The 22,175-nt window shown below is 51.0% G+C and overlaps 1 protein-coding gene across 4 annotated transcripts in view; it reads right to left on the minus strand.

Moving 5' to 3' along the window:
- The window catches only part of STS (steroid sulfatase), a 76,408-nt gene that overhangs the window by 15,034 nt on the left and 39,199 nt on the right, over positions 1-22,175 (minus strand). For all 4 annotated transcript variants that reach the window (XM_036311172.1, XM_036311173.1, XM_036311171.1 and 1 more), the window contains exons 5-8: positions 16,078-16,501; positions 11,114-11,250; positions 2,643-2,780; positions 2,393-2,552 (exon numbers count right to left, since the gene is read on the minus strand). In XM_036311172.1, coding sequence (XP_036167065.1) covers positions 2,393-2,552; positions 2,643-2,780; positions 11,114-11,250; positions 16,078-16,501 — 859 coding nt within the window. The remainder of the gene's footprint in view (positions 1-2,392; positions 2,553-2,642; positions 2,781-11,113; positions 11,251-16,077; positions 16,502-22,175) is intronic.

The raw sequence follows: 22,175 nt of genomic DNA on the forward strand, positions 1-22,175 counted from the left end.
CTCCTGCCGGGCTGATGGCCCCTAACTGCTCTCCCCTGCCGGCCTGATCGCCCCTAACTGCTCTCCCCTGTCGGCCTGATCGCCCCTAACTGCTCTCCCCTGCCGGCCTGATCGCCCCTGACTGCCCTCCCCTGCCGGCCTGATCGCCCCTAACTGCTCTCCCCTGACGGCCTGATCGCCCCTAACTGCTCTCCCCTGCCGGCCTGATCGCCCTTAACTGCTCTCCACTGCCGGCCTGATCTCCCCTAACTGCTCTCCCCTGCCGGCCTGATCACCCCTAACTGCTCTCCCCTGCCGGCCTGATCGCCCCTAACTGCTCTCCCCTGCCGGCCTGATCGCCCCTAACTGCTCTCCCCTGCCGGCCTGATCGCCCCTGACTGCCCTCTCCTGCCAGCCTGATCGCCCTTAACTGCTCTCCACTGCCGGCCTGATCTCCCCTAACTGCTCTCACCTGCCGGCCTGACCTCCCCTAACTGCCCTCCCCTGCCGGCCTGATCTCCCCTAACTGCTCTCCCCTGCTGGCCTGATCGCCCCTAACTGCTCTCCCCTGCCGGCCTGATCGCCCCTAACTGCTCTCCCCTGCTGGCCTGATCGCCCCTAACTGCTCTCCCCTGACGGCCTGATCGCCCCTAACTGCTCTCCCCTGCCAGCCTGATAGCTCCTAACTGCTCTCCCCTGCCAGCCTGATAGCTCCTAACCGCTCTCCCCTGCCAGCCTGATCGCCTCTGCCTTGGCTGTCTTCTGAGAATGAACCGCTCTCCCCGCCCCGCCCGTGCCCCCCGCCCCCATCCTCTGGACAACGGAGAGCGTGAGAGAGCAGCATCATCATAATTAAGTCATCGGCAGTAAATACCCTCCCGGACCCTGTTGGGTACCATATGCAATGCAGGGACGTCAGCATTTTTTTTTTTAATTCTCCCAACAGCATCATGAGTGGAGGCTCTTATTCCATAACAATAAGCTGGTGTGGCTCAGTGGTTGAGCATCGACCTAGGAACCAGGAGGTCACGGTTGGATTCCTGGTCAGGGCACAGGCCCGGGTGGCGGGCTCGATACCCAGTAGGGGGCGTGCAGGAGGCGGCCGATCCATGATTCTCTCTCCTCGTTGATGTTTCTATCTCTCTCTCCCTCTCTCCCTTCCACTCTGAAACCCATAGAAATATTTAAAAAACAAAATAAAAATTGCTACTATTCTTTAAAAAAAAATCACAGGACTGAAAAACAATAGTGGGCCATCATTTCCTCCCCACAAGGGACTTGGGAATAGGTTTCTGTTTTCTTATCCTCTCTCTCTCTCTCTCTCTTTCACAATAGTAACATTTTATACGTCAACAAGCCTCATGAGATCTGTAAGAAGGACCGTCCGTTTCAAGAGCAGGTTCCGCCCTTGCCCTTCCGCTCAGTGGATAGAGCGTCGGCCAGCAGACAGAAGGGTCCCGGGTTCGATTCCTGTCAAAAGCATGCATACCCTGGTTACAGGTTCCCCGGCCCTGGTCAGGGCCTTTGTCAGGGTGCATATGGGAGGCAACCAATCCGTGTGTCTTTCTCACATCGATGTTTCTCTCTCTCTGTCTCTCCCCCTCCTTTCCACTCTCTCTCTCTTAAAACAAAAAACCAAAATCAATGGAAAAATATCCTCAGGTGAGGATTCACAAAACAAAATGAAAGCAAAGGGCCCAGATGATTTTAATGATTGGAAGCCACCAGAGCCGCGTGCAACTCAGGGACTTACCCTGTGGGAGTTATTGAAGGGTGCCCACTGAGATTTAGTCCAAGGGTAAGACCGAGGGCCCATGAGGAGACAAAATCGGGAGTGAAGTTTCTGGCGTCGGAGAAGGCTTTTGATGAGTAACCGCTGCCAGCTTTCCTGCCTGTCATCACGGGACTATCGACAACCTCGAGGCTGAGACAATCGAGTCCCGGACGCAACCTGATCATTGCAACCCCAGCCCCTACTGCCTGTAAGCTGGCCCCAGGGGCACCCACAGTCTGCAAACGCCCCACCCCCAGCCCGCATGACCTGTAATGAGTATCCCGTGCCCACTTCCCCGGGTCTGTCACGCCTACTACCCCACGGAGCCCTTGTCCTTCTACCCATAAAGGCAGCTGGCTTCTGGGGGCGCAGAGCAGACGTCTGCGGGTGACCTGCTACTGTCCCATCCCGCCGGCAGGATTGGAACAAACCCTCTTATAGGATTCACCCCCGTCTCTGCTGAATTGGCTTAATTAGTGACAGGCGGCCTGTCCCGGACCCCCGGCTGTTGGGTGAAATAACCGGAGGCGGAGAACTCGTCCCGCTGGAGTTCACACGCAACACGCCGGGAGCCGGAGCCCACCCACCCCCACCCGGGACGTGGGCGCGACGCCACACCACGCGACTCGAGTCACGTACCTGTCCTCGGGCAGCGGGGACCCGGCCAGCTTGGCCACGGTGGGGAAGACGTCCATGTTGCTGGTGGGCTCGGCGATCTCCACCCCGGCCGGGAGCACGCCCGGCCACCGCAGCAGGCCCGGCACGCGGATGCCTCCTTCCCAGTTGTTGCCTTTGCCGCCTGAAACGCCAACGGGAGGCCACAGGTGAGTCTCCTGAGGTTGGCCCGCCGGGCGGGGGAGCCGGGGGCCACAGCCGATCCCACGCTCACCTTTAAAGATCCCGTTGCTTCCCCCGTGACGCTCTCCCTTGGGGGTGACCTCCTCCACGTGGGCGCCCTGGTCGGACGTGAAGTAGACGAGGGTGTTGTTGGTCAGCTGCAGCTCCTCTAGGACGTTCAGGAGCTGCCCTGAAGGGGAGACCACAGCCAAGTGTGAAACTAGACATCTATCTATATAAAAGCCTAACATGCATCACTCGCTATGACATGCGCTGACCACTGCCGGGAGCCGGTCCATGCTTGCTGTTTCAAGGGACCTGGCATATATGGCATACTGTTCTTAATATGTTTGCTCACCTTCTTGGCACTATGTGTTTTAACCAAGGTCTCTGAGAAAGGTTGTTTCCCCAGGTAGGGATTTTCCCCTGAAGTTAGGGAGGGAATAAAACTCCTTAACTAAGTGCCAGGCGGGTAATTAATCACTTTAACTACAAACAATCATGCTTAAGCTACATAATCTTTACTCCCTGGAATGGAGATAAGAAACGCCCTAACCTTTGGAATAGAGATTGATAGGATTGAATCAACTGGTATAAATACAGATGTAATAAGACAGCAAGAGACAGAACTTAGAATACAGAGCTTAGAACACAGAACTAAGAAGACAGAACCTACACAGAACCTAGAGACAGAAGAACTTCGCTGGAGAGAACATGGCAAAAGATCCTGGACTGAACCTGACTACAGAAATTAGCAAGAGAACCTGACTAGAACCTGGTGACTGAACCTGGCTGGAGAACCTGGACAGAACCTGGCTGGAGAACCTGGACAGAACCTAGCAAGAGAACATGGACACAGAACCTGGCTGGAGATCCGAACCAGAACTTCGCTGGAGATCCAGACCAGAACTTGGCTGGAGATCCTGGCTAGAGATCCTGGCTAGGCTGCTGATCAACTGAACTCCGTCTCCATGTCATTCCTTCTTCGCCGACTCCGTCCACACCTTTGGGGACCCCTGGACCTGCTGGGGTTGGACCCCGGCAGACCACCAGGGGGCAGCATGGAGCAAAGGAAGGCCGAGCCAGAAGCTGGGGAAGGGAGGCCCCACCGGCGGCCAGCAGCTGCTCGGGACTCTACCTGTGCACAAATTTCATGCACTGGGCCTCTAGTAGAAATATATCTATACTTTTTTTTTTCTTATTGATTTCAGAGAAGGGAGAGGGAGAGAGAGAGAAAAACATCCATGATGAGAGAGAATCATGGATCGGCTGCCTCCTGCACACCCCCTACTGGGGTTCGAGCCTGCAACCCAGGGGGCGTGTGCCCTTGACCGGGAATTGAACCCTGACCTCCTGGTTCCTAGGTCGACGCTCAACCCCTGAGCCACGCCGATCGAGCAGGCTTCGCCTCTGGATCTCTCGTCGTCTTGTTCTCTGACTGTAATCTGAATTATGACTTTTATCTCAAGTGAGCTATTTTCACGTGATTTATCAGAAGCAGAGTGGAACTGCCATTCACAGTTGGCTACGTATATCATGATTAGACCAATAGTCTAAGGCGCTGATTCTTTTTATTTTTAAATACATTTTTACTGATTTCAGAGGAAGGGAGAGGGGGAGAGAGAGAAACATCCATGAAGAGAGAGAATCATGGATCGGCTGCCTCCTGCTCGCCCCCTACTGGGGTTCGAGCCTGCAACCCGGGCATGTGCCCTTGACCGGGAATCGAACCCTGACCTCCTGGTTCCTAGGTCGATGCTCAACCACTGAGCCACACTGGCCAGGCACTGACTTTGTCATTTCCATTCAAAGTGTCCCATACTGCTTGGCTGGGATTAACATGACAGAATCTAGTAGAGACCATCAGACAAAAACGGTGAAGTATTTCGTTTAATTTGTGGAGAAATGGTCAGATTTCCGATTTCCTTTTATTTTCTCTTCCCCCGAAAGACACTCTCCAACATACTCTGAGTCCCATTCTGTTTAGGTCTTAAGCCGGAGTCTTGTGAGTCAAGCTCAGAGCCCACTGACCATTTAACTTTCCCCAAGATTGACCCAAAGGTAGGCTTACAGCTGTCCCAGTGGAAAATAGTACAGCGATCCCATATAATAAAATCCTAACGTGCTACGTGTCCGGTCGACCAGTCGGCCGTTCAACCAATCAGAGCGTAATATGCTAATGATATGCTAAGGCCGCTCAACTGCTCGCTATGACGTGCACTGACCACCAGGGGGCACACAGTCGACCGGTTGACCAGTCGCTATGATGTGCACTGACCACCAGGCGGCAGACAGTCAACGGGTTGACCAGTCGCTATGACGTGCACTGACCACCAGGGGGCAGATGCTCCAACTGGTAGGTGAGCTTGCTGCTGGGGTCCGGCCGATCGGGACTGAGCGAGACGGGCCAGACACACCCTGGGGCCCTCCTGTGGTCCCTCCCCGGCTGGCCAACCTCCCGCATCCCTCCCCGGCCCTGATCGTGCACCAGTGGGGTCCCTCAGTCTGGCCTGCGCCCTCTCGCCATCCGGGACCCCTCGGAGGATGTCGGAGAGCCGGTTTCGGCCCCATCCCGCAGGCCAGGCCGAGGGACCCCACTGGTGCACGAATTCGTGCACCGGGCCTCTAGTTAAAAAATAATGAAACAAGAATAAGCTACTTCACGTACTGACCACTGCACACCTACTCTCCCCGCCCGTTGTGCAGGGCTAACGTTCTTCTCTCCCACACACTGTGCACCCAACGCCCCCCGGGAACGCACGCCCCCAAATTGTCCTCAGCTTTCGGTACAACACGCGGCCCGGCCCGCGTCCGCGAATATTATCTCTCAGGAAGGTTCCCCGGGGAGAAGGACACCGATCCATGGCGGCGGATGGTTCTGCATTACCGCGTGCGTGCTGCGGGGCCGCTCATAAAGGGAGTGTTTTCCTTTCAAATCCTCTCATCTTGTTCCCCGAGTGAAACAGACGCGGCGGGAAATACGCCGTCTGGAGAGCAATTTGTCACTGAGCAGCAGGCAGACAAACACCACCAGTCGGCTCATCCAACAGATGAGAGCGTCCCGGCCACCCTGGGGTGACCCTGCCCGGGGAACACGTGGGGGTGGGACACCCTGCCTCCTCGCTGGGGACGGGGGTTGTAGGGGAAGATTAAATCCCGGCGAGAGCCCTGGCGGGTGTGGCTCAGTGGTTAGAGCGCCGGCCTGCGGACCAAAGGGTCCCGGGTTCGATTCCGGTCAAGGGCATGTAACCTGGGTTGCCGTCCTCAGACATGCAAGCAATGTTATAAAAGCCCAGACCAGCCCAGTCCGGCTGGGAATCCAACCATGACCTCCAGGTGCATACGTTGACGCTCAGTCACGGAGCCACACCGGCCAGGCCAGCAGAATATTATGGGAACAGTAGAGGCCCGGTGCACGAATTTGTGCACCAGTGGGGTCCAGCCGGCCCACCACAATCAGGGCCGATTGGGCCGAGCCGGCCAGAGGGAGGGGCTGCAGGCGGTTGGCAAGCCAGTCCCACCCCTGACCGGGGGGGGAGTGATCAGGGGCAGGGCCAGATGGGGGGGGCCGCAGACCATTGGTCGGTCTGCCCTGCCCCCTGGTCGAACTCCCGGTCGAGGGGACAAGGTGCATGTTAGCCTTTTATTCTATAGAATACCTTTTTAACCCAGTCTCCCAAATTCTAATATATCCTTTCTTCCGATGCCGTGAAATGTTTAACTGGCTACTGCATGGTTACTTAACCTCTCAAACTTCGCTTTCCCGTTTTTATAGAGACGGACATAAAAAAATATCTCCTGGCAGCCCCAGCCGGTGCGGCTCAGTTGGCTGAGCATCGTCCCACGCACCAGGAGGTCAGGGTTCGATTCCCAGTCAGAGCACATGCCCGGGTTGCGGGCTTAATCCCCAGTAGGGGGCGTGCAGGAGGCGGCCGATCCATGATTCTCTCTCTCTCTCTCCCCTCCCCAAAAAAGTCAATGAAAGATATTTTAAAAAAACGTATCTCATAGCATAGTCAAATAATCATCCACGTACAAATCTATATATATAAAAGCCTAATCAACTGGTTGACTGGTCACTATGATGTGCACTGCCCACCAGGGGGCAGACGCTCAACGCAGAAGCTGCCCCCTGGTGGTCAGTGCGCTCCCACAGCCAACCTCCCACGGACCCTCCCCCCGGTCAGCCGTGGTTCCTCCCCCCGCCCCGGCCAGCAGGCCCCAATAGGCCCCCATCGCCAGCCAGGCCGAGAGACCCCAACTGTGCACGAATTTGTGCACCAGGTCTCTAGTGTTTCAATAAGCGGCCAGGACAGACGGAAGGCTTTCATGGTTGAGCTATTGTTAGTCACTCGCTATGTAATGATTATGGTGGTGGCGGCTGCTCCTAGGGGATTGTGGCTAATATTCCTGTCATCGAAATGCAACCACGTCTTCTCTCATTCGTCCTGTGCGAATGAATGGGGCCACGGATTCCTTGATAATTCACGACGTTGCCGTCTTTATGGGAACCACTCATAAAACAGCGTCAAAAGCTCTTCCTTTTACCGTGAGTTGTAAAATTCGAGGTAAAATCATGTCTGTCCCGGGCCCCCGCGGGCAGGGATTTGTGGAAAAATGGTCACATTATCACAGAGGGTGCGAAACCCCGAGGGGGCAGGATTTACAAGCTAAATTAAAAGTTAGAGAACCACCACAGAGAGTCCACACGATGAATTTCCAAATTATTAATATTACGGCCTGAAGTCTACATCACCTGGCCTGCCTCGACCCTGCCCCGGGCCCTCGCCCAATGCTTTCTCTCTCGTACTGGGTACTGTTCACTCTTAAAGGCTCAGGTTGCAAAAAAACAACATCTTTCTCCAGAAAATGTACTATTTGGTCCCAAACACAGAATTACCGGAAAGTCACATAAAAAAAAAAAAAAAAAAACGGAGAGAAAGAAAAACATCCTCAATGCATGTTTCCTTCATCACTGCTGTCCTGCTATGGAATTTTCTGAGACCCTGGGTGAGGTTACAGTTTACAGATGTGTACGCCTGAGAGAAACATATAAAATCAAGAACAGGCTCGGGGAGGAAACGTAAATAAATTCCTGAAGATCAGGATTAATCTGCAAGAAGAAGGCATTTAAAATCAGTGCAGCTGAGCCCGGCCGGCGTGGCTCAGTGGTTGAACGTCAAGTGACAAACCAGAAGGTCACGGTTCGATTCCCGGTCAAGGGCACAGGCCCGGGTTGCGGGCTCGATCCCCAGTAGGGGGCGTGCAGGAGGCGGCCGGTCCATGATTCTCTCTCCTCATGGATGTTTCTATCTCTCTCTCCTTTTCCCTTCCTCTCTGAAATCAATAAAAATATATTTTTTTTAAAAAAAGAAGCAATCGGTGCTTCAGGACAAAGGCGTGATGGCAACAGGGACATAAAGATAGAACCTAGTTTAACAGTCCCTCTTCTCTTGTGGGTGTCAGTGCCACCGTCCAATGCTACCTCCAGGACTCTGGGAAAGTTACTTTACCTTGCAGACTTTATTTCTCTCTAAGTGGGCTGCTTCATCTTCATCATCATCCCTTCCTTCCTCCTCCCATCATCATCTTTACTGACTTCATCATCATCATTTTCCCAGCATCACCATCATCTGCATCACCATCATCATCCCCATTGTCTTTATCACCAACCCTACCATCATCACCATCATCATCATCACCATCATCATCATCATCACCATCATCATCCCCATTGTCTTTATCACCAACCCTACCATCATCACCATCACCATCTTCATCACCATCACCACCATCACCATCACCATCATCACCATCACTACCATCATCATCACCATCACCATCATCACCATCACAATCATCACCATCATCACCACCATCACCACCATCACCACCATCTCCTCCACCTTCATCAACAGCAGCACTATCATCATCATAATCATCATCATCATCATCATCATCATCATCAAATCTCTTAAGTGCATGCACTGAGCACAGCGCCAGGCACCAGTGAGGTCACTACAATATCCCCCCGAAAGTTTCATCGTGATTCATGTGCTGCCTATCCGTGAAGCCGTGTGCTTTCCAACGCCCCCTTTACATTCACACGAGAGGCTTGCGTTTCAGAGAAGGTCCCATTTATCAAGCGTAAAAGCGTCTGAAAAATTCAAGACGGGAAATGGACGCGAAGAACCCCCAGGGAAATACACAGCCGTAGGGCCGAGATTACATCCTGCAAGAACACAAGAACAACAGAGCGAACGCTGGCATTGCTGTTGCAGGTCCTGCAATGTTAGTATTCCGGAGACAGCGACAAGGAGGCGGAGTTGTAAGCCCTTGTCCTGGATGCAAAGGAAGATAAATGTTGAGTCACATCTGTCTCGGCTGCTTTTAACATCCTTGCAAAGCAACCTGACCCAAGCCCATGGCTGGGCCTTTATCCACCAATGTCAGAGGCAGCCATGCCGGCTTAGAAATTCCAGGAAAATCTTGGGTAGGGCCTTGCCAACATCAGGCACCTGCTCTCTGAACGGAACTAACAAGCAAAATAGAGACAAGACTTGCCCGGCGGGCATGGGTCAGTGGTTGAGCGTCGACCTAGGAACCAGGAGGTCACGGTTCGATTCCCGGTCAAGGGCTCATACCCAGGTTGTGGGCTCCATCCCCAGTATGGGGCGTGCAGGAGGCAGCCGATCCCTGATTCTCTCTCATCATCGATGTTTCTACCTCTCTCTCTTCTTCTCCCTTCCTCTCTGAGGTCAATAAAAATATATATTTTTTTAAAAGGAGAGATGAATTATTCCACCCATCCCCACGACAAAATATTCTCCTGATTGTATCACTAAGGAGCAGGAACTATACCCTGATTGACATGCAACATGTTAAAAGAAATGAAAGGAGGCGGGCTTATATCTGTAGACGCAAAGGCCCTACGCATAACGGGCTCTTATACGTCTCATTAGGGGGACGGCTCTGGTGTTGTTTTTCCCGGAATCCAGCATCTGCACTTATTTCTGTTGTTTTATAGAATCGCAGGGAGGTGCAGAGAAAAACAAATGAACAAAAACCCAACAACTTAGAACTTGCTTCGTCTGAATTCGTCATGGAAACATGATGGACGGAGGGCGAGAGATTTAAGACATGGCCCAAGTTCAGAGAGAGAGTTAAAGAAAGAGGCAGAAGCCGGGGCAGAAGTCCAGTCTGGCCGGAACAAGAGGCCAGCTGGCGTGGCTCAGTGGTTGAGCCTCCACCTAGGAACCAGGAGGTCATGGGTTCGATTCCTGGTCAAGGGCACAGGCCCGGGTGGTGGGCTCCATCCCCAGTAGGGGGCGTGCAGGAGGCAGCCGATCCACAATTCTCTCTCATCATGGATGTTTCTGTCTCTCTCTCCCTCTCCCTTCCTCCCTGAAATCAATAATCCTATATAATAAAACACTAACATGCAAATCAACCAACCGGCGGAACAACTGGTTTCTAGACACGCACTGACCACTAGGGGGCAGACACTCAATGCAGGAGCTGTCCCCCTAGTGGTCAGTGCGCGCCCACAGGGGGAGCACTGCTCAGCCAGAAGTCAGGCTCACGGCTAGCGAGCGTAGCAGTGGTAGCGGAAATCTCTCCCGCCTCCACGGCAGGTGGACATCCCCCAAGGGTTCCCGGACCGCCAGAGGGTGCAGGCCGGGCTGAGGGACCTCCGCCCACCTCAGTGCACAAATGTTGTGCACCGGGCCTCTAGTATATCCTATATAATAAAAGGATAATATGCAAATTGACCCTAACAGCAGAACGACTGGGAATGACTGGTCACAATGACATACACTGACCACCAGGGGGCAGACACTCAATGCAGGAGCTGCCCCCTGGTGGTCAGTGCACTCCCACAGGGGGAGCTCTGGTCAGCCACAAGCCAGGCTGACGGCTGCCAGCACGGCGGTGGTGGTGGGACCCTCTCCCGCCTCCTCAGCAGCGTTAAGGATGTCCAACTGCACCTTAGGTCTGCTCCCTGCTGGCAAGTGGACGTCCCCCGAGGGCTGCCTGGCTGCCAGAGGGATGTCTGACTGCCAGCTTGGGCCCAATCCCCCGGGGAGCGAGCCTAAGCCAGTAGGTGGACAACCCCCGAAGGCTCCCGGGCTGCCAGAGGGATGTCTGACTGCCATCTTAGGCCCAATCCCCCCAGGGAGCAGGTGTAAGCCAGCAGGTGGACATCCCCCGAAGGCTCCCAGCTGCCAGAGGGATGTCTGACTGCCAGCTTAGGCCCAATCCCCCAGGAACTGGGCCTAAGCCAGCAGGTGGACCTCCCTCGAGGGATCCCAGACTGCGAGAGGGCACAGGCCAGGCTGAGGGACCACCCCCAAGTGCACAATTTTTGTGCACCGGGCCTCTAGTTTATATATATATATTTTAAAGCACATTTACTGCCTATAACAATATCGGGAATTGGGTGGAAACGCACAGAATTCAGCTGGAGGGCGGAAAAGACGCAGCCACATCTTCAGGTCCCACTGGGAACAAGGACTCACGTACCGACACCCCAGTCCATCTCCTCAGCCGCGTCCCCGTAGGCACCATGCTTGCTCTTCCCGGCAAAGTCCTTGGACGCATACAGGGCCGTGTGGACCTGGATACAGGAGAAGACGAGCAGGAAGGGCCTCTCCGCGTTCCTGCAAGAAAATACAAATAAAAAAATCCCGCCCTGACCGGTGTGGCTCAGTGGATAGAGCATCGGCCTGGGGACTGAAGGGTCCCAGGTTCGATTCCGGTCAAGGGCACATGCCCGGGTTGCAGGCTCAATCCCCAGTGTGGGGCATGCAGGAGGCAGCCGGTCCATGATTCTCTGTCATCGTGGATGTTTCTATCTCTCTCTCCCTCTCCCTTCCTCTATGAAATCAAAAATTTTTTTTTTTTAAAAGGAGACCCACCAAACCTTAGCCGGTTTGGCACCATGGATAGAGCATCAGCCTGCAGACTGAAGGTTCCGGGTTCGATTCTAGTCAGGAGCACATGCCTAAATTGCAGGTTCGAACCTGGGCCAGCCCCGGTTGGGGTGCGTGCAGGAGGCAACCAATCAATGTGTCCCTCTCACATCGATGTTTCTCTCTGTCTCTCCCCCTCCCTTCCACTCTCTCTACAAATCAATGGAAAAACAACAACAACGAAAGAATATCCACCAAGACCCTTGCTGGTGTGGCTCAGTGGATAGAGCGTCGGCCTGTGGACTGAAGAGTCCTGGGTTTGATTCCCGATCAGGGCACATGCCTGGGTTGCAGACTCGACCCCCACTAGGGGGCGTGCAGGAGGCAGCCTATCGGATGATTCTCATCCATGTTTCTATCCCTCTCTCTTCCTCTCTCTCTAAAACAAACAAACAAATCTATACTAATAAAAGGTAATTATGCTAATTAGACTGGATGTCTTCCGGACATCCTTCCGCACGTCCTTCCGGACAAAGCCACAGTGGCGGGGGCTGAAGCAGAGGTGGTTAGGGGTGACCAGGCCAGCAGGGAAGCAGTTAGGGGGCGACCTGGCTGGCAGGGGCCAGTTAGGGGGCGATCAGGCTGGCAAGCAGAGGCGGTTAGGGGTGATCAGGCAGGCAGGCAGGCAGGCGAGCGGTTAGGAGCCAGTGGTCTGCAGGGATCGGGCCTAATCCGGCAGTCGGACATCCCTTCAGGGGTCCCAGATTGGAGAGCACGCAGGTAGGGCTGAGGGACACCTCCCTCCTGTGCACAGATTTCGTGCACCGGGCCTCTAGTAAGTAAACCAATAAATATTTTAAAAATGTAATATGGACCCAGGCATCCCGTTGGCAATTTCTAAGAGTAGAAGTCTTTGAACAGCGGGGAGGAGCTGAGAGTAAGCCATGGTATGTCATGGACTTCTGCCACACAGGGCGGACCATGAGGCCTCCACACTACTTATTCTGGGGGACGTTTATTCGCCCCGGGAAACACTATCGTACCTTCTTCTCAAAACGCAGATTACGGACCTAAAACAAAACCAAAACCCCAGCTCAGACTCCCCCAAATGAACATGCAACGACATATGTACTCGACCCTAAATAGACGGCTACATTATGCATGATGCGTGGGTACAATCTCACGTTCGTCTCATCTCCCGTTTATTTTTAGATTCGAAGTTAAGGCGGAATGAAAAAAAAAAAAAAAGATAAAAGCAGCTGAAAAAGGCCATCTTCCAAGCACATATACGGTCACGGCAGGAAATACAAGATGGGGCTGACCGATGTGCTGCGAAGGCAGAGCTAGGGCCGTGCCAACCACCTGTGGGGGAACCGAAGAGATGCAGAAAGAGGAAGCAAGCGGCATGATTGGCGGGATCACATGACCGAGGTGAGCATCAAAGAGATAAATGAAAAGGTGGACGCAATGAGCAAACCACGGAGCCCAAGTCAGTGCCATGCCCGGCTGAGCAGAGTGAGAGCCGGGGAGTGGAGGCGAAGACGCACCACTTAGTTCAGTCAGAGCCACGGAATGTGACTTTGTCTGGGAATGTTGGGAGAATCCCGGCCGGAGGCACGAGGCCATTCTCAACGCCCTCATTGGAAAAACGCCCCTGAGAACGGGATTCTTTTTCTATCATCTCCACAAAATCACAGACGCCAGCTAAGGTCCTGGGTGTCAACCCAGAGTGAATAGGTTTTCTATTTTTTATCACTTTCTTTATTTGTTTATTCATTCATTCATTTTATTTATTTGATTGTTTATTTATTTATTTTTTAATCCTCCCCTGAGGATATTTTCCCAATGGTTTTTAGAGAGAGTGGGAGAGGGAGAGACAGAGAGAAACACGGATGAGAGAGAAACACATCGATGGGTTGCCTCCTGCACACACAGCCCCGACCAGGGCCCGGGCCGGGGAGGAGCCTGCAACACAGGCACGTGCCCTTGTCCGGAATCGAACCCGAGACCCTTCACTCTATCCACTGAGCCACACCGGCTAGGGCAGAGTGAATAGGTTTTATATAAAAAAACAAAACTTGAACCCGGCCGGCGTGGCTCAGTGGTTGAGCATCGACCTATGAACCAGGAGGTCAGGGTTCGATTCCCGGTCAGGGCACAGGCCCGGGTTGCAGGCTCCATCCCCAGTGGGGGGCGTGCAGGAGGCAGCCGGTCCATGATTCTCTCTCATCATGGATGCTTCTCTCTCTCTGTCCCTTCCTCTCTGAAATCAATAATAATAATAGTAAAAAAACCAGCCTGACCCAGTTTGGCTCAGTGGATGGAGCGTCGGCCTGTGGACTAAAGGTCCCCGGGTTCGATTCCGGTAAAGGGCACGGACCTCGGTCGCAGGCTTGATGCCCGGCCCTGGTTGGGGCACATGGGAGGAGGCAATCGATCAATGTCATTGATGCTGCCCTCTCTCCGTCTCTCCCCCTTCCTTCCGCTCTCTCTAAAAAAAAATCAATGGAGCCCTGGCCGGTGTGGCTCAGTGGATAGAGCGTCAGCCTGCGGACTGAAGGGTCCCGGGTTCGATTCCGGCCAAGGGCACAGGCCTGGGTTGCGGGCTCGATCCCCAGTGGGGGGCGTGCAGGAGGCAGCCGATCCGTGATTCTCTCTCATCATTGATGTTTCTCTCTCTCCTCTCCTCCCTTCCTCTCTAAAATCAATAAAGAAATATATTTTTTAAAAAAATCAATGGATATAAGCCTAACCAACAGACGCAGACAACAGAGGGTGAGGGTGACGGCGGGATTGGGGGAGTGGTGCGGGGGCAATGGGGGGGGGGGTAACCACACATCTGTAATACCTTAATCAATAAAAAAAAATAAAATCAATGGGAAAATATCCTTGGGTGAGGATGGACCAAAAAAAAAAAAAGAAATCACGCCAATAAATAAATAAATAAAATAGAAAACAACTTGGAAATGTAGGGAAAAAAGTGCCCAGGGATCAAAACCATGGAAGCCTCCAGAAACAGAGGTACGTTCGACGTGGGCTAGGCCGACATAACCTTGGCTGCCCTGTGCCCCCCCTCCCACCCCCCCCTTCCCCTGTTGCCTCGCTGAGAGGGTAGGAGGGGCCATTTCTCTCTCCACCAGACTCCCAAGGGGCCCAGGTCTCCCCTCTCTCTCTCTCCTCGTCGACCTTGAAATCTCAAGGCCACGCAGCCAGCTGGTGGGCGGCAGATGTGACCATCACGGCTTCATTCCTTTTTTTTTTTTTTTTTTTTCTTGAGGGGCTGGCGCACTCCAGTCAACAGCTCTTTGGAAAATGTGTTGCCTCTGTCTTGCACGCCCGTGAGGAAAGAACGAACTTTCGGCTGTTACGTGCGTTCCCGCTATTTGTTAAAAAAATAAAAATAAATAAAACACACACACACACAAAAACACCCCAAAAACACAGAAGGAAGCTCCCAGCGTTCCAGCCACCTGCCACCATGTCAATCTTGGAACAGAAAAGGTTTACATCCGCCCTGACCGGTGTGGCTCAGTGGATAGCGCGTCAGCCTGTGGACTCAAGGGTCCCGGGTTCGATTCCTGTCAAGGGCATGGACCTGGGTTGCGGGCACATCCCCAGTGCAGGGCATGCAGGAGGCAGCCGATCGATGCTTCTCTCTCGTCGATGTTTCTAACTCTCTATCCCTCTCCCTTCCTCTCTGTAAAAAATCATTAATATATATATTTTTTTTATAAAAGAAAAGATTTACATCCTAGAGACGTGGGCGCCAACATCGGGGCCCGCAGACGGCGGCCACGAAGGTCCGGAACGTCCTATTCCAGCCTGAGGGCGTGACCGTCATTATCCAATAAGTGTCCCCTACTTGAGTCAGCGTGGAAAACAACTGCAACGCGACAGAAGCGTCGGCTGATTCTTTCTGAGCGACCCCTGGTGACTGGTGATTCCATGTGGCATCGTCCGACCGGCAGGGCTCAGGGGTAGAGCATCGACCTATGAACCTGGAGGTCCCGGTTCGATTCCCCGTCAGGGCAGATGCCCAGGTTATACCCTCGATCCCCAGTCGGGGGCAAGCAGGAGGCAGCCCGTCCATGATTCTCTCTCCTCGTTGATATTTCTCTCTTGCCCTCTCTCTCTTTAAAAATCAATACAAACATATTTTTTTTAAAAAAAAAAACACACACAAAAAAACCCCCAAAAGCATGGATCGCCCTGGAAACCCAGTCTGGAAGGGTCATAGGGCTGGGGAGCCATGGGTCTGGGGGGCCATAGAATTGGAAGTGTCATGGGGCTGGGGAGCCATGGGATTGGGGAGCCATGGGATTGGGGGGCCATGGGTCTGGGGAGCCATGGGTCTGGGGGGCCATGGGTCTGGGGGGCCATGGGACTGGGGGGCCATGGGTCTGGGGGGCCATGGGTCTGGCAGGGGCCATGGGGCTTGGGTGGCCATGGGCTGGGGGGCAATCGGGCTGGGGGACCTCCCGGGTCTGCCCCCCTCCATGGAGAAACCTGAGCCCGAGTTCCCGGGGCACCGCGGGGCTGGGGTCGGCCGGACGGGACGCGGGACGCGGCACCCACCGTCGGATGAAGCGGGCGGCGTCGGCCGTGAGCCGCTGGGTGAGGTTGTCATAGGACAGGGGCTGCTGGCTGACGGCCCGGCCCCGCATGAGGAAGCAGTTGAGGGGCCGGAAGAAGTGTAGGAAGCAGAGCAGGAGGCCCAGCAGGGCGGCGGCCAGCAGCAGCAGGACCAGGAAGACCACCCCGGGCACCGGCAGCAGCCCCAGCCAGCGCAGCGCGCCCAGCGTGACCAGCGCCAGGGCCAGCGCCTGCAGGGGCGCCAGCACCAGCACGCGGACGGCCTGGGTGAAGACGCTGCCCGCCCCCGGCTTGCAGTCCCGCAGGTTGGTGACGGGCAGCCCGTGGAAGTAGTCGAAGCCGTGGCTGGACGGGTGGTGGCAGAAGTCGGTGTTGTTGTGGCAGTGGGTGCCCAGGTGCCACTTCCCTGAGGACACGAACGGGGGAGGGGGATGTGATTGGGCCCCGGAGACACCAGGCTCCGCTTCCCACCCACGGAAGAGGAGGATCTGTCTGCCTGTTTTCTATTGGTTTATTTTTTAAAATATATGTTGTGTTGATTTCAGAGAGGAAGGGAGAGGGAGAGAGAGAGAAACGTCGATGAGGAGAGAGAATCACGGACCGGCCGCCTCCTGCACGCCCCCTACACTGGGGATGGAGCCCGCAACCCGGGCCTGTGCCCTTGACCGGGACTCGAACCCCGGCCTCCTGGTTCACAGGTCGGCGCCCAACCACGGAGCCACGCCGGTCGGGCGCTTTCTGCCTGTTTATTAGCCAACGTCGTATTTCCTGGGACTCTATAGGCTTTTTTTTTTTTTTTTTCTTCCTTTTCCACAAACACTAAGGTATTCACTCGCTCTACCAGAAGACAAGAAGTAATTTACTGAATGGGGGAAGGGGGTGGGGGCAGAACTAAAACAAAACAAAAGGCTAAAACCTAACATATTTAGCCCTAGCTGGTGGACAGAGCATCGGCCTGCGGACTGAAGGGTCCCGGGTTCGATTCCGGTCAAGGGCACACGCCCGGGTTGCAGGCTCGATCCCCAGTTGGGGGCGTGCAGGAGGCGGCCGATCCAGGATTCTCTCTCATCATGGATGTTTCTCTCTCTCTCCCTCTCCCTTCCGCTCTGACATCAATAAAAATATATTTTAAAAAACACGCACCAAAAACTAACATATTTCATGTGCTTGAGATGTAACTAAATAGGAAAAAACGTGTATTTTTTTTGAGATGGACGTTTTGTTTTGAGACAGGCTTCCTTGAAATTAAAGTCTTGGAACTGACTTGATTTTGTTCCCTCAATGTTAACAGTGGAAATGAATCCTTTCTAAAAAAAAAAAAAAAAACGCCCCAGAGGCAATATGAAATCATACTCATAACTCGGCCATTATTTTAAGTACCTATGAGCATTTCTTATAAAATGTTAATTATGCCACTAAATGAATGAGGGCCTCACACACACACACACACACACACACACACACAAGATGATGGCTTTACGACAACGCGTGTCAGGAATGAGAACGCTCATTCTTCCCTATGATTTTTTTTCTAGGACTCGTCTGACGACCGTCCTACGGACACACGCGTGTCACGGGAAAGGGGAGAAGGCACCGTTCGTCTCCATGGGATAAAGTCGATATGGGAGTATCGACGGAGGCCAATAAGGGTGCAGTTTTAGTATTAAAAAGTGAAAATGAAAATGCTTAGCAGTGGCAGGGTGTGCGTTTGTGGCTTTGTATGCTCCGTGTGTGTAACTGTATCTGTTATCGACCATCTGTTCCATCTGTCGATCTCATCCATCCATCTAGCCACCATCCATTCCATCTACTGTTCAACTCTTGTCTGTCTCTATTACTGATCCCATGTGTCTTTCCATCTGTCCGTCCGTCCATCCATCCATCCATGCATCCATCTATGCATCCATTCACCCATCCATTTCATCAACTGATCTATTCTTGTCATCTATCTTTCCATCTATCTGTCTATACATCCATCCATCCATACATCCATCCATTTCATCTATTGATCTATTTATTCTTATCTGTTTTTATTACTTATCTCATGTAGCTTTCCTTCTGTCCATCCATCCATCCACCCACCCACCCACCCACCCATCCATCATCCATTCCATTTACTGGTCTACCTACTCTTGTCCGTCTCTATTACTTACCTCATATATGTTTCCATCTACACGTCCGTCCATCCATCCATCTATTCATCATCCATTTCATCTTTTGATCTATATACCCTTGTCTCTCTCATCTCTCTCATCAATCTATCCATCCATCCATCCATCCATCCACCCATCCATTCATTCATCATCCATTCCATCTCCTGTTTTATCTATTCTTGTCTCTTATCTCATGTATCCTTCCATCGACACATCTGCCCATCTGTCCATCCACCCTTCCATCCATCCACTCCACCCACTGGTCTACCTACTCTTGCCCGTCTCTATTACTTACCTCATGTACGTTTCCGTCTACACATCTGTCCGTCCGTCCGTCCGCCCATCCATCCATATATTTATCATCCATTTCATCCTTTGATCTATATATCCTTGTCTCCATCACCTATCTCATCAATCTTTCCATCCATCCATTCATCATCCATACCACCTCCTGTTTTATCGACCCTTGTCTGTCTCTTACGTATCTCATGTATGTTTCTATCTGTCCATCCATCCATGAATGCATCCATCCATCATCCATTCCATCTGCTGGCCTGTTGGGAGCCATTAGAGATATTGGCTTAGACAAAGCCATCTTAAAAACTATAAGTTTCTGGTTCCTCCAAAAACTCCTAATTACCAGAAACCACCTGTGTCTTGCAAATTGGCCAGCAGTTAAAGATAAACTACCCTCACACAGCCGCTAAATCACATATCTCCACTGATAAGCACACAGCCATCCAGAGCCTGCTAAATCACACATCTCCGCTAATAAGCACAGCCATCCTAAATCACTAGTAATAGGTTACTGCCCATAGACCCCTTTACCCACCCCCCTTCCCTAAAACAGTATATATCCTGCCGCTGTGAGAATAAAGTTTGAGGCTTGATCAGAACTTGTCTTGCCTCCATTCTCTCGTGTCCCTTGTTTGTTTCATTCTCCTAGGGTGTCTCTTCGTTCCCACGTTGTTGTCCCGCGGGTCGGGGCAGTCTGGCGCCCAACGTGGCAACCTGGGGACCCCCTGCGAGAACGTCTGCTTGAAGCGCCTGGCCAGGCACCCCATAGAGTCGCCGCGCAGTATTGACTCGTGAGTGAAGACTCGGCATCTTGATCGCCACGGTTTCACCCGCCCGTGAGACAGATCGTTGTGAAGGTAAGCAGACGAAACTTTTCAAACAAGAATTTCAAAATACCTCTTGAGAGCCTTCACCCCCTTTGGCTGGCCTTTTTAGTTTTCTTGATCTCCCTCCAGTCCACTAATAAGCACTTCACCTCGCCGTTCGGGGAAGAGTGAAGGGTACCCGACACCGGCAGTGAAAACTCTGAATCACTGGGAAAAGTAATTTTTCTCTGGCCCGACCTGTGTCACCCTCTCTGGCAAACTCTGAGCTCGCTATGTCTTAGTGGTTGCTATCCTGGTATGGGGCTTATACATCCCGACCTATGACACGCGAGCAGAGGCCATAAGGTGAAAGGAGAGCGGTTACATAAGGATCACCAGAGATTTAAGAAATTCCCAGCTGACCTGGCACGGGGTTTATACGTCCCAGAGGCTTACGTGGAGGAGGAAATCTTGAGAACTATCCAGCCAAAATAATGGGCAACTCATTGAACTCTCATGAGGTATTTCTAGATGGGCTCAGGGAGTCCCTCAGGACACGGGGAGTAAGGGTTAAGAGAAAGATTTAAGAATTTCTCAGAGGGCTCAGGGAGTCCCTCAAGGCTCGAGGATTTCGGGTTAAAAAGAAAGATTTAAAGAATTTTTTCACTTTCGTCACTAACCTTTGCTCATGGTTTATTATAGACTTTTGATTTGCATGTTTAAAGTGTTAAAATTTTAGAAGGTAATCTTTTATAGTTTTGCATGTTGTTATAGAACATAACCCTTGGTTTCTTGAAAAAGGTACATTAAATCTTAAAAGTTTGCCAAAAAAGTTAATCAGAACTTGCCAAAAATTGTTTCCCCTTGTGGAACACGGCATTTCATTTCCTAGAGGCTTTAGGAGAGGTCAAGGAGGATAGATCTCCTCCCCCTTGCACCCTCCGCTCCTTAAGAGGAGCAGAAAGAAAAAAAAAAATGGGAGAAATGGCCTTCATGGCTCCCTCCACCTCCCTGTCCTAATCCTGAAATGTTTAATTTGCCGTTTATAGAATCACCTGTGCAAAAAGGCCAAATTATAAAGAAATTGGAATATTAAAAGGTACTCCTTAAAATCAGGCTGAAAAAATAGTGCCATGGTCATCTTAATGTGTTTTCTTAACTTAATTTGTATTTGGAATCTAAAATCTGTAATAAGAAATGAAACCCCGCTGTTGAATCCCCCTCTGGTGTGGAGAGATTCAAAGGTGGCAAGAGAGAGCAGAGTTACAAGCTCTCCCGCAATGAGATTACTTAATGTTTTATTTAAAAATTACCGGAGAACATCTTATGACAACCAAACCTTGACTAAGATAACTTTGGGTGCTAGCCGTGACTTTAGAAAGCAAAATAGGAAAAAATTTAAAATGTCTTTTTCTATAAGCATGACTTTGGGGAAAAATACGCCATCTGAGTCATTTGCTAAAACTTCCCCCAAAGCAGGATGTGGGGGAAGGGAAGAAGGAACACGTGGCGATCCAGTGTGGACGCCCCCTCCCCAAGTATTCTAAAATTAAAGTCCTTCTTGTAACTGAAAAGCTTTTACAAATTTAAAAATGCATCCGGGATTTCTGTGCACATGTAAAGGGAAAAGGCCAGTTTAAAAACTAGTGCGCATAGTTTTGAGCTGAACTTGACCTTTTGCTGAGTACAGAATGAAAACCCGAGACTGTTTTGGTCTTAAAAATGGCAAAGATGAACCTGAGAAAGAAATGCAGATAGGTTTCCCAAGGCGATTTAAAGTAGCTCTTTTGAAATTTCCCGCCCTAAGGCAAGTACCACCAGGAAGTTGATAGTCAAGTTTACATAAGAATAGCTATGGCTGGAAACTTAAAACTTTTAAGTTCAAATCATCTAAAGGTATTGAAATTTATAATACTGAAATGTTACTCTGAGTATGCCTAGTATGAAGTCTAGATGATAGAAGTTAATCTATTAATTGAAAATGCCTTATATTTTGTTTGAAATATATCCTTAAATGTAAAAGTATTGATTTGAAGAATGCTAAATATTTAATGCTTTAAATTTAATTGATATCTCTTAATAATTATAAGAAGTATATAATTTTTAAATTATATGTATATTTGGTGGTCTCTCAAGTTGGATTTCAAAACTATAACTAAGGAATGACTTTGAGAAATTTCACGGGCCCTGAAATGTTTTTCAAAAGTCTATTCTCTCTTTTTAAATTTAGCTAAATTTAATATACTTGAAATCATATGGAAAGCTTTATCAAATAAAAATTAATAAATATATATTTTAAGTTTTTGCCTCTGAGAAAGGGCAAAACAAGTTATTTTGTTTAATATTTCTTAAAATACAGCAGTGAAATTTTAAGATGTAATTTGAAATAACAAAAGCTCCTCACTACTGCATTTTAAATTAGGCTGGAGGTGGGGCAGCGTTTGCACCTCGTGTATCAGACATAAAGCTTTACTGAATTTACTAATCCTTGTAAGCAATTGAATCCTAGTAAAGTAAAATTCTTCTAAAAAAGTTACTGAAGGCTTCCCATTATTCTGTATATGCAAATAAGCCAAAGGGGATACTCTTTAAAAATATAATTGCTAACATTTACAGATTGTTGTTAAAATACTAAATCTGACAATAGTTAGTCACCATAAATGAAAAATCACTTGAAATATATAGCTTTGCGACAGTATTTGTTAAAATCTCAAAAGGCAACCATGTTCCTTACATTTGTTGCTTGTGTGAGAAAGAAAACTGTCTAGAAGGAAATAAAAAGAGGTTTCCTTCAGATGTCTAACTAAAATTAAAAATCAATATA

The sequence above is a fragment of the Myotis myotis genome, unplaced genomic scaffold (assembly GCF_014108235.1).
Source record: "Myotis myotis isolate mMyoMyo1 unplaced genomic scaffold, mMyoMyo1.p scaffold_m19_p_51, whole genome shotgun sequence".
Classification (NCBI taxonomy): Eukaryota; Metazoa; Chordata; class Mammalia; order Chiroptera; family Vespertilionidae; genus Myotis; species Myotis myotis.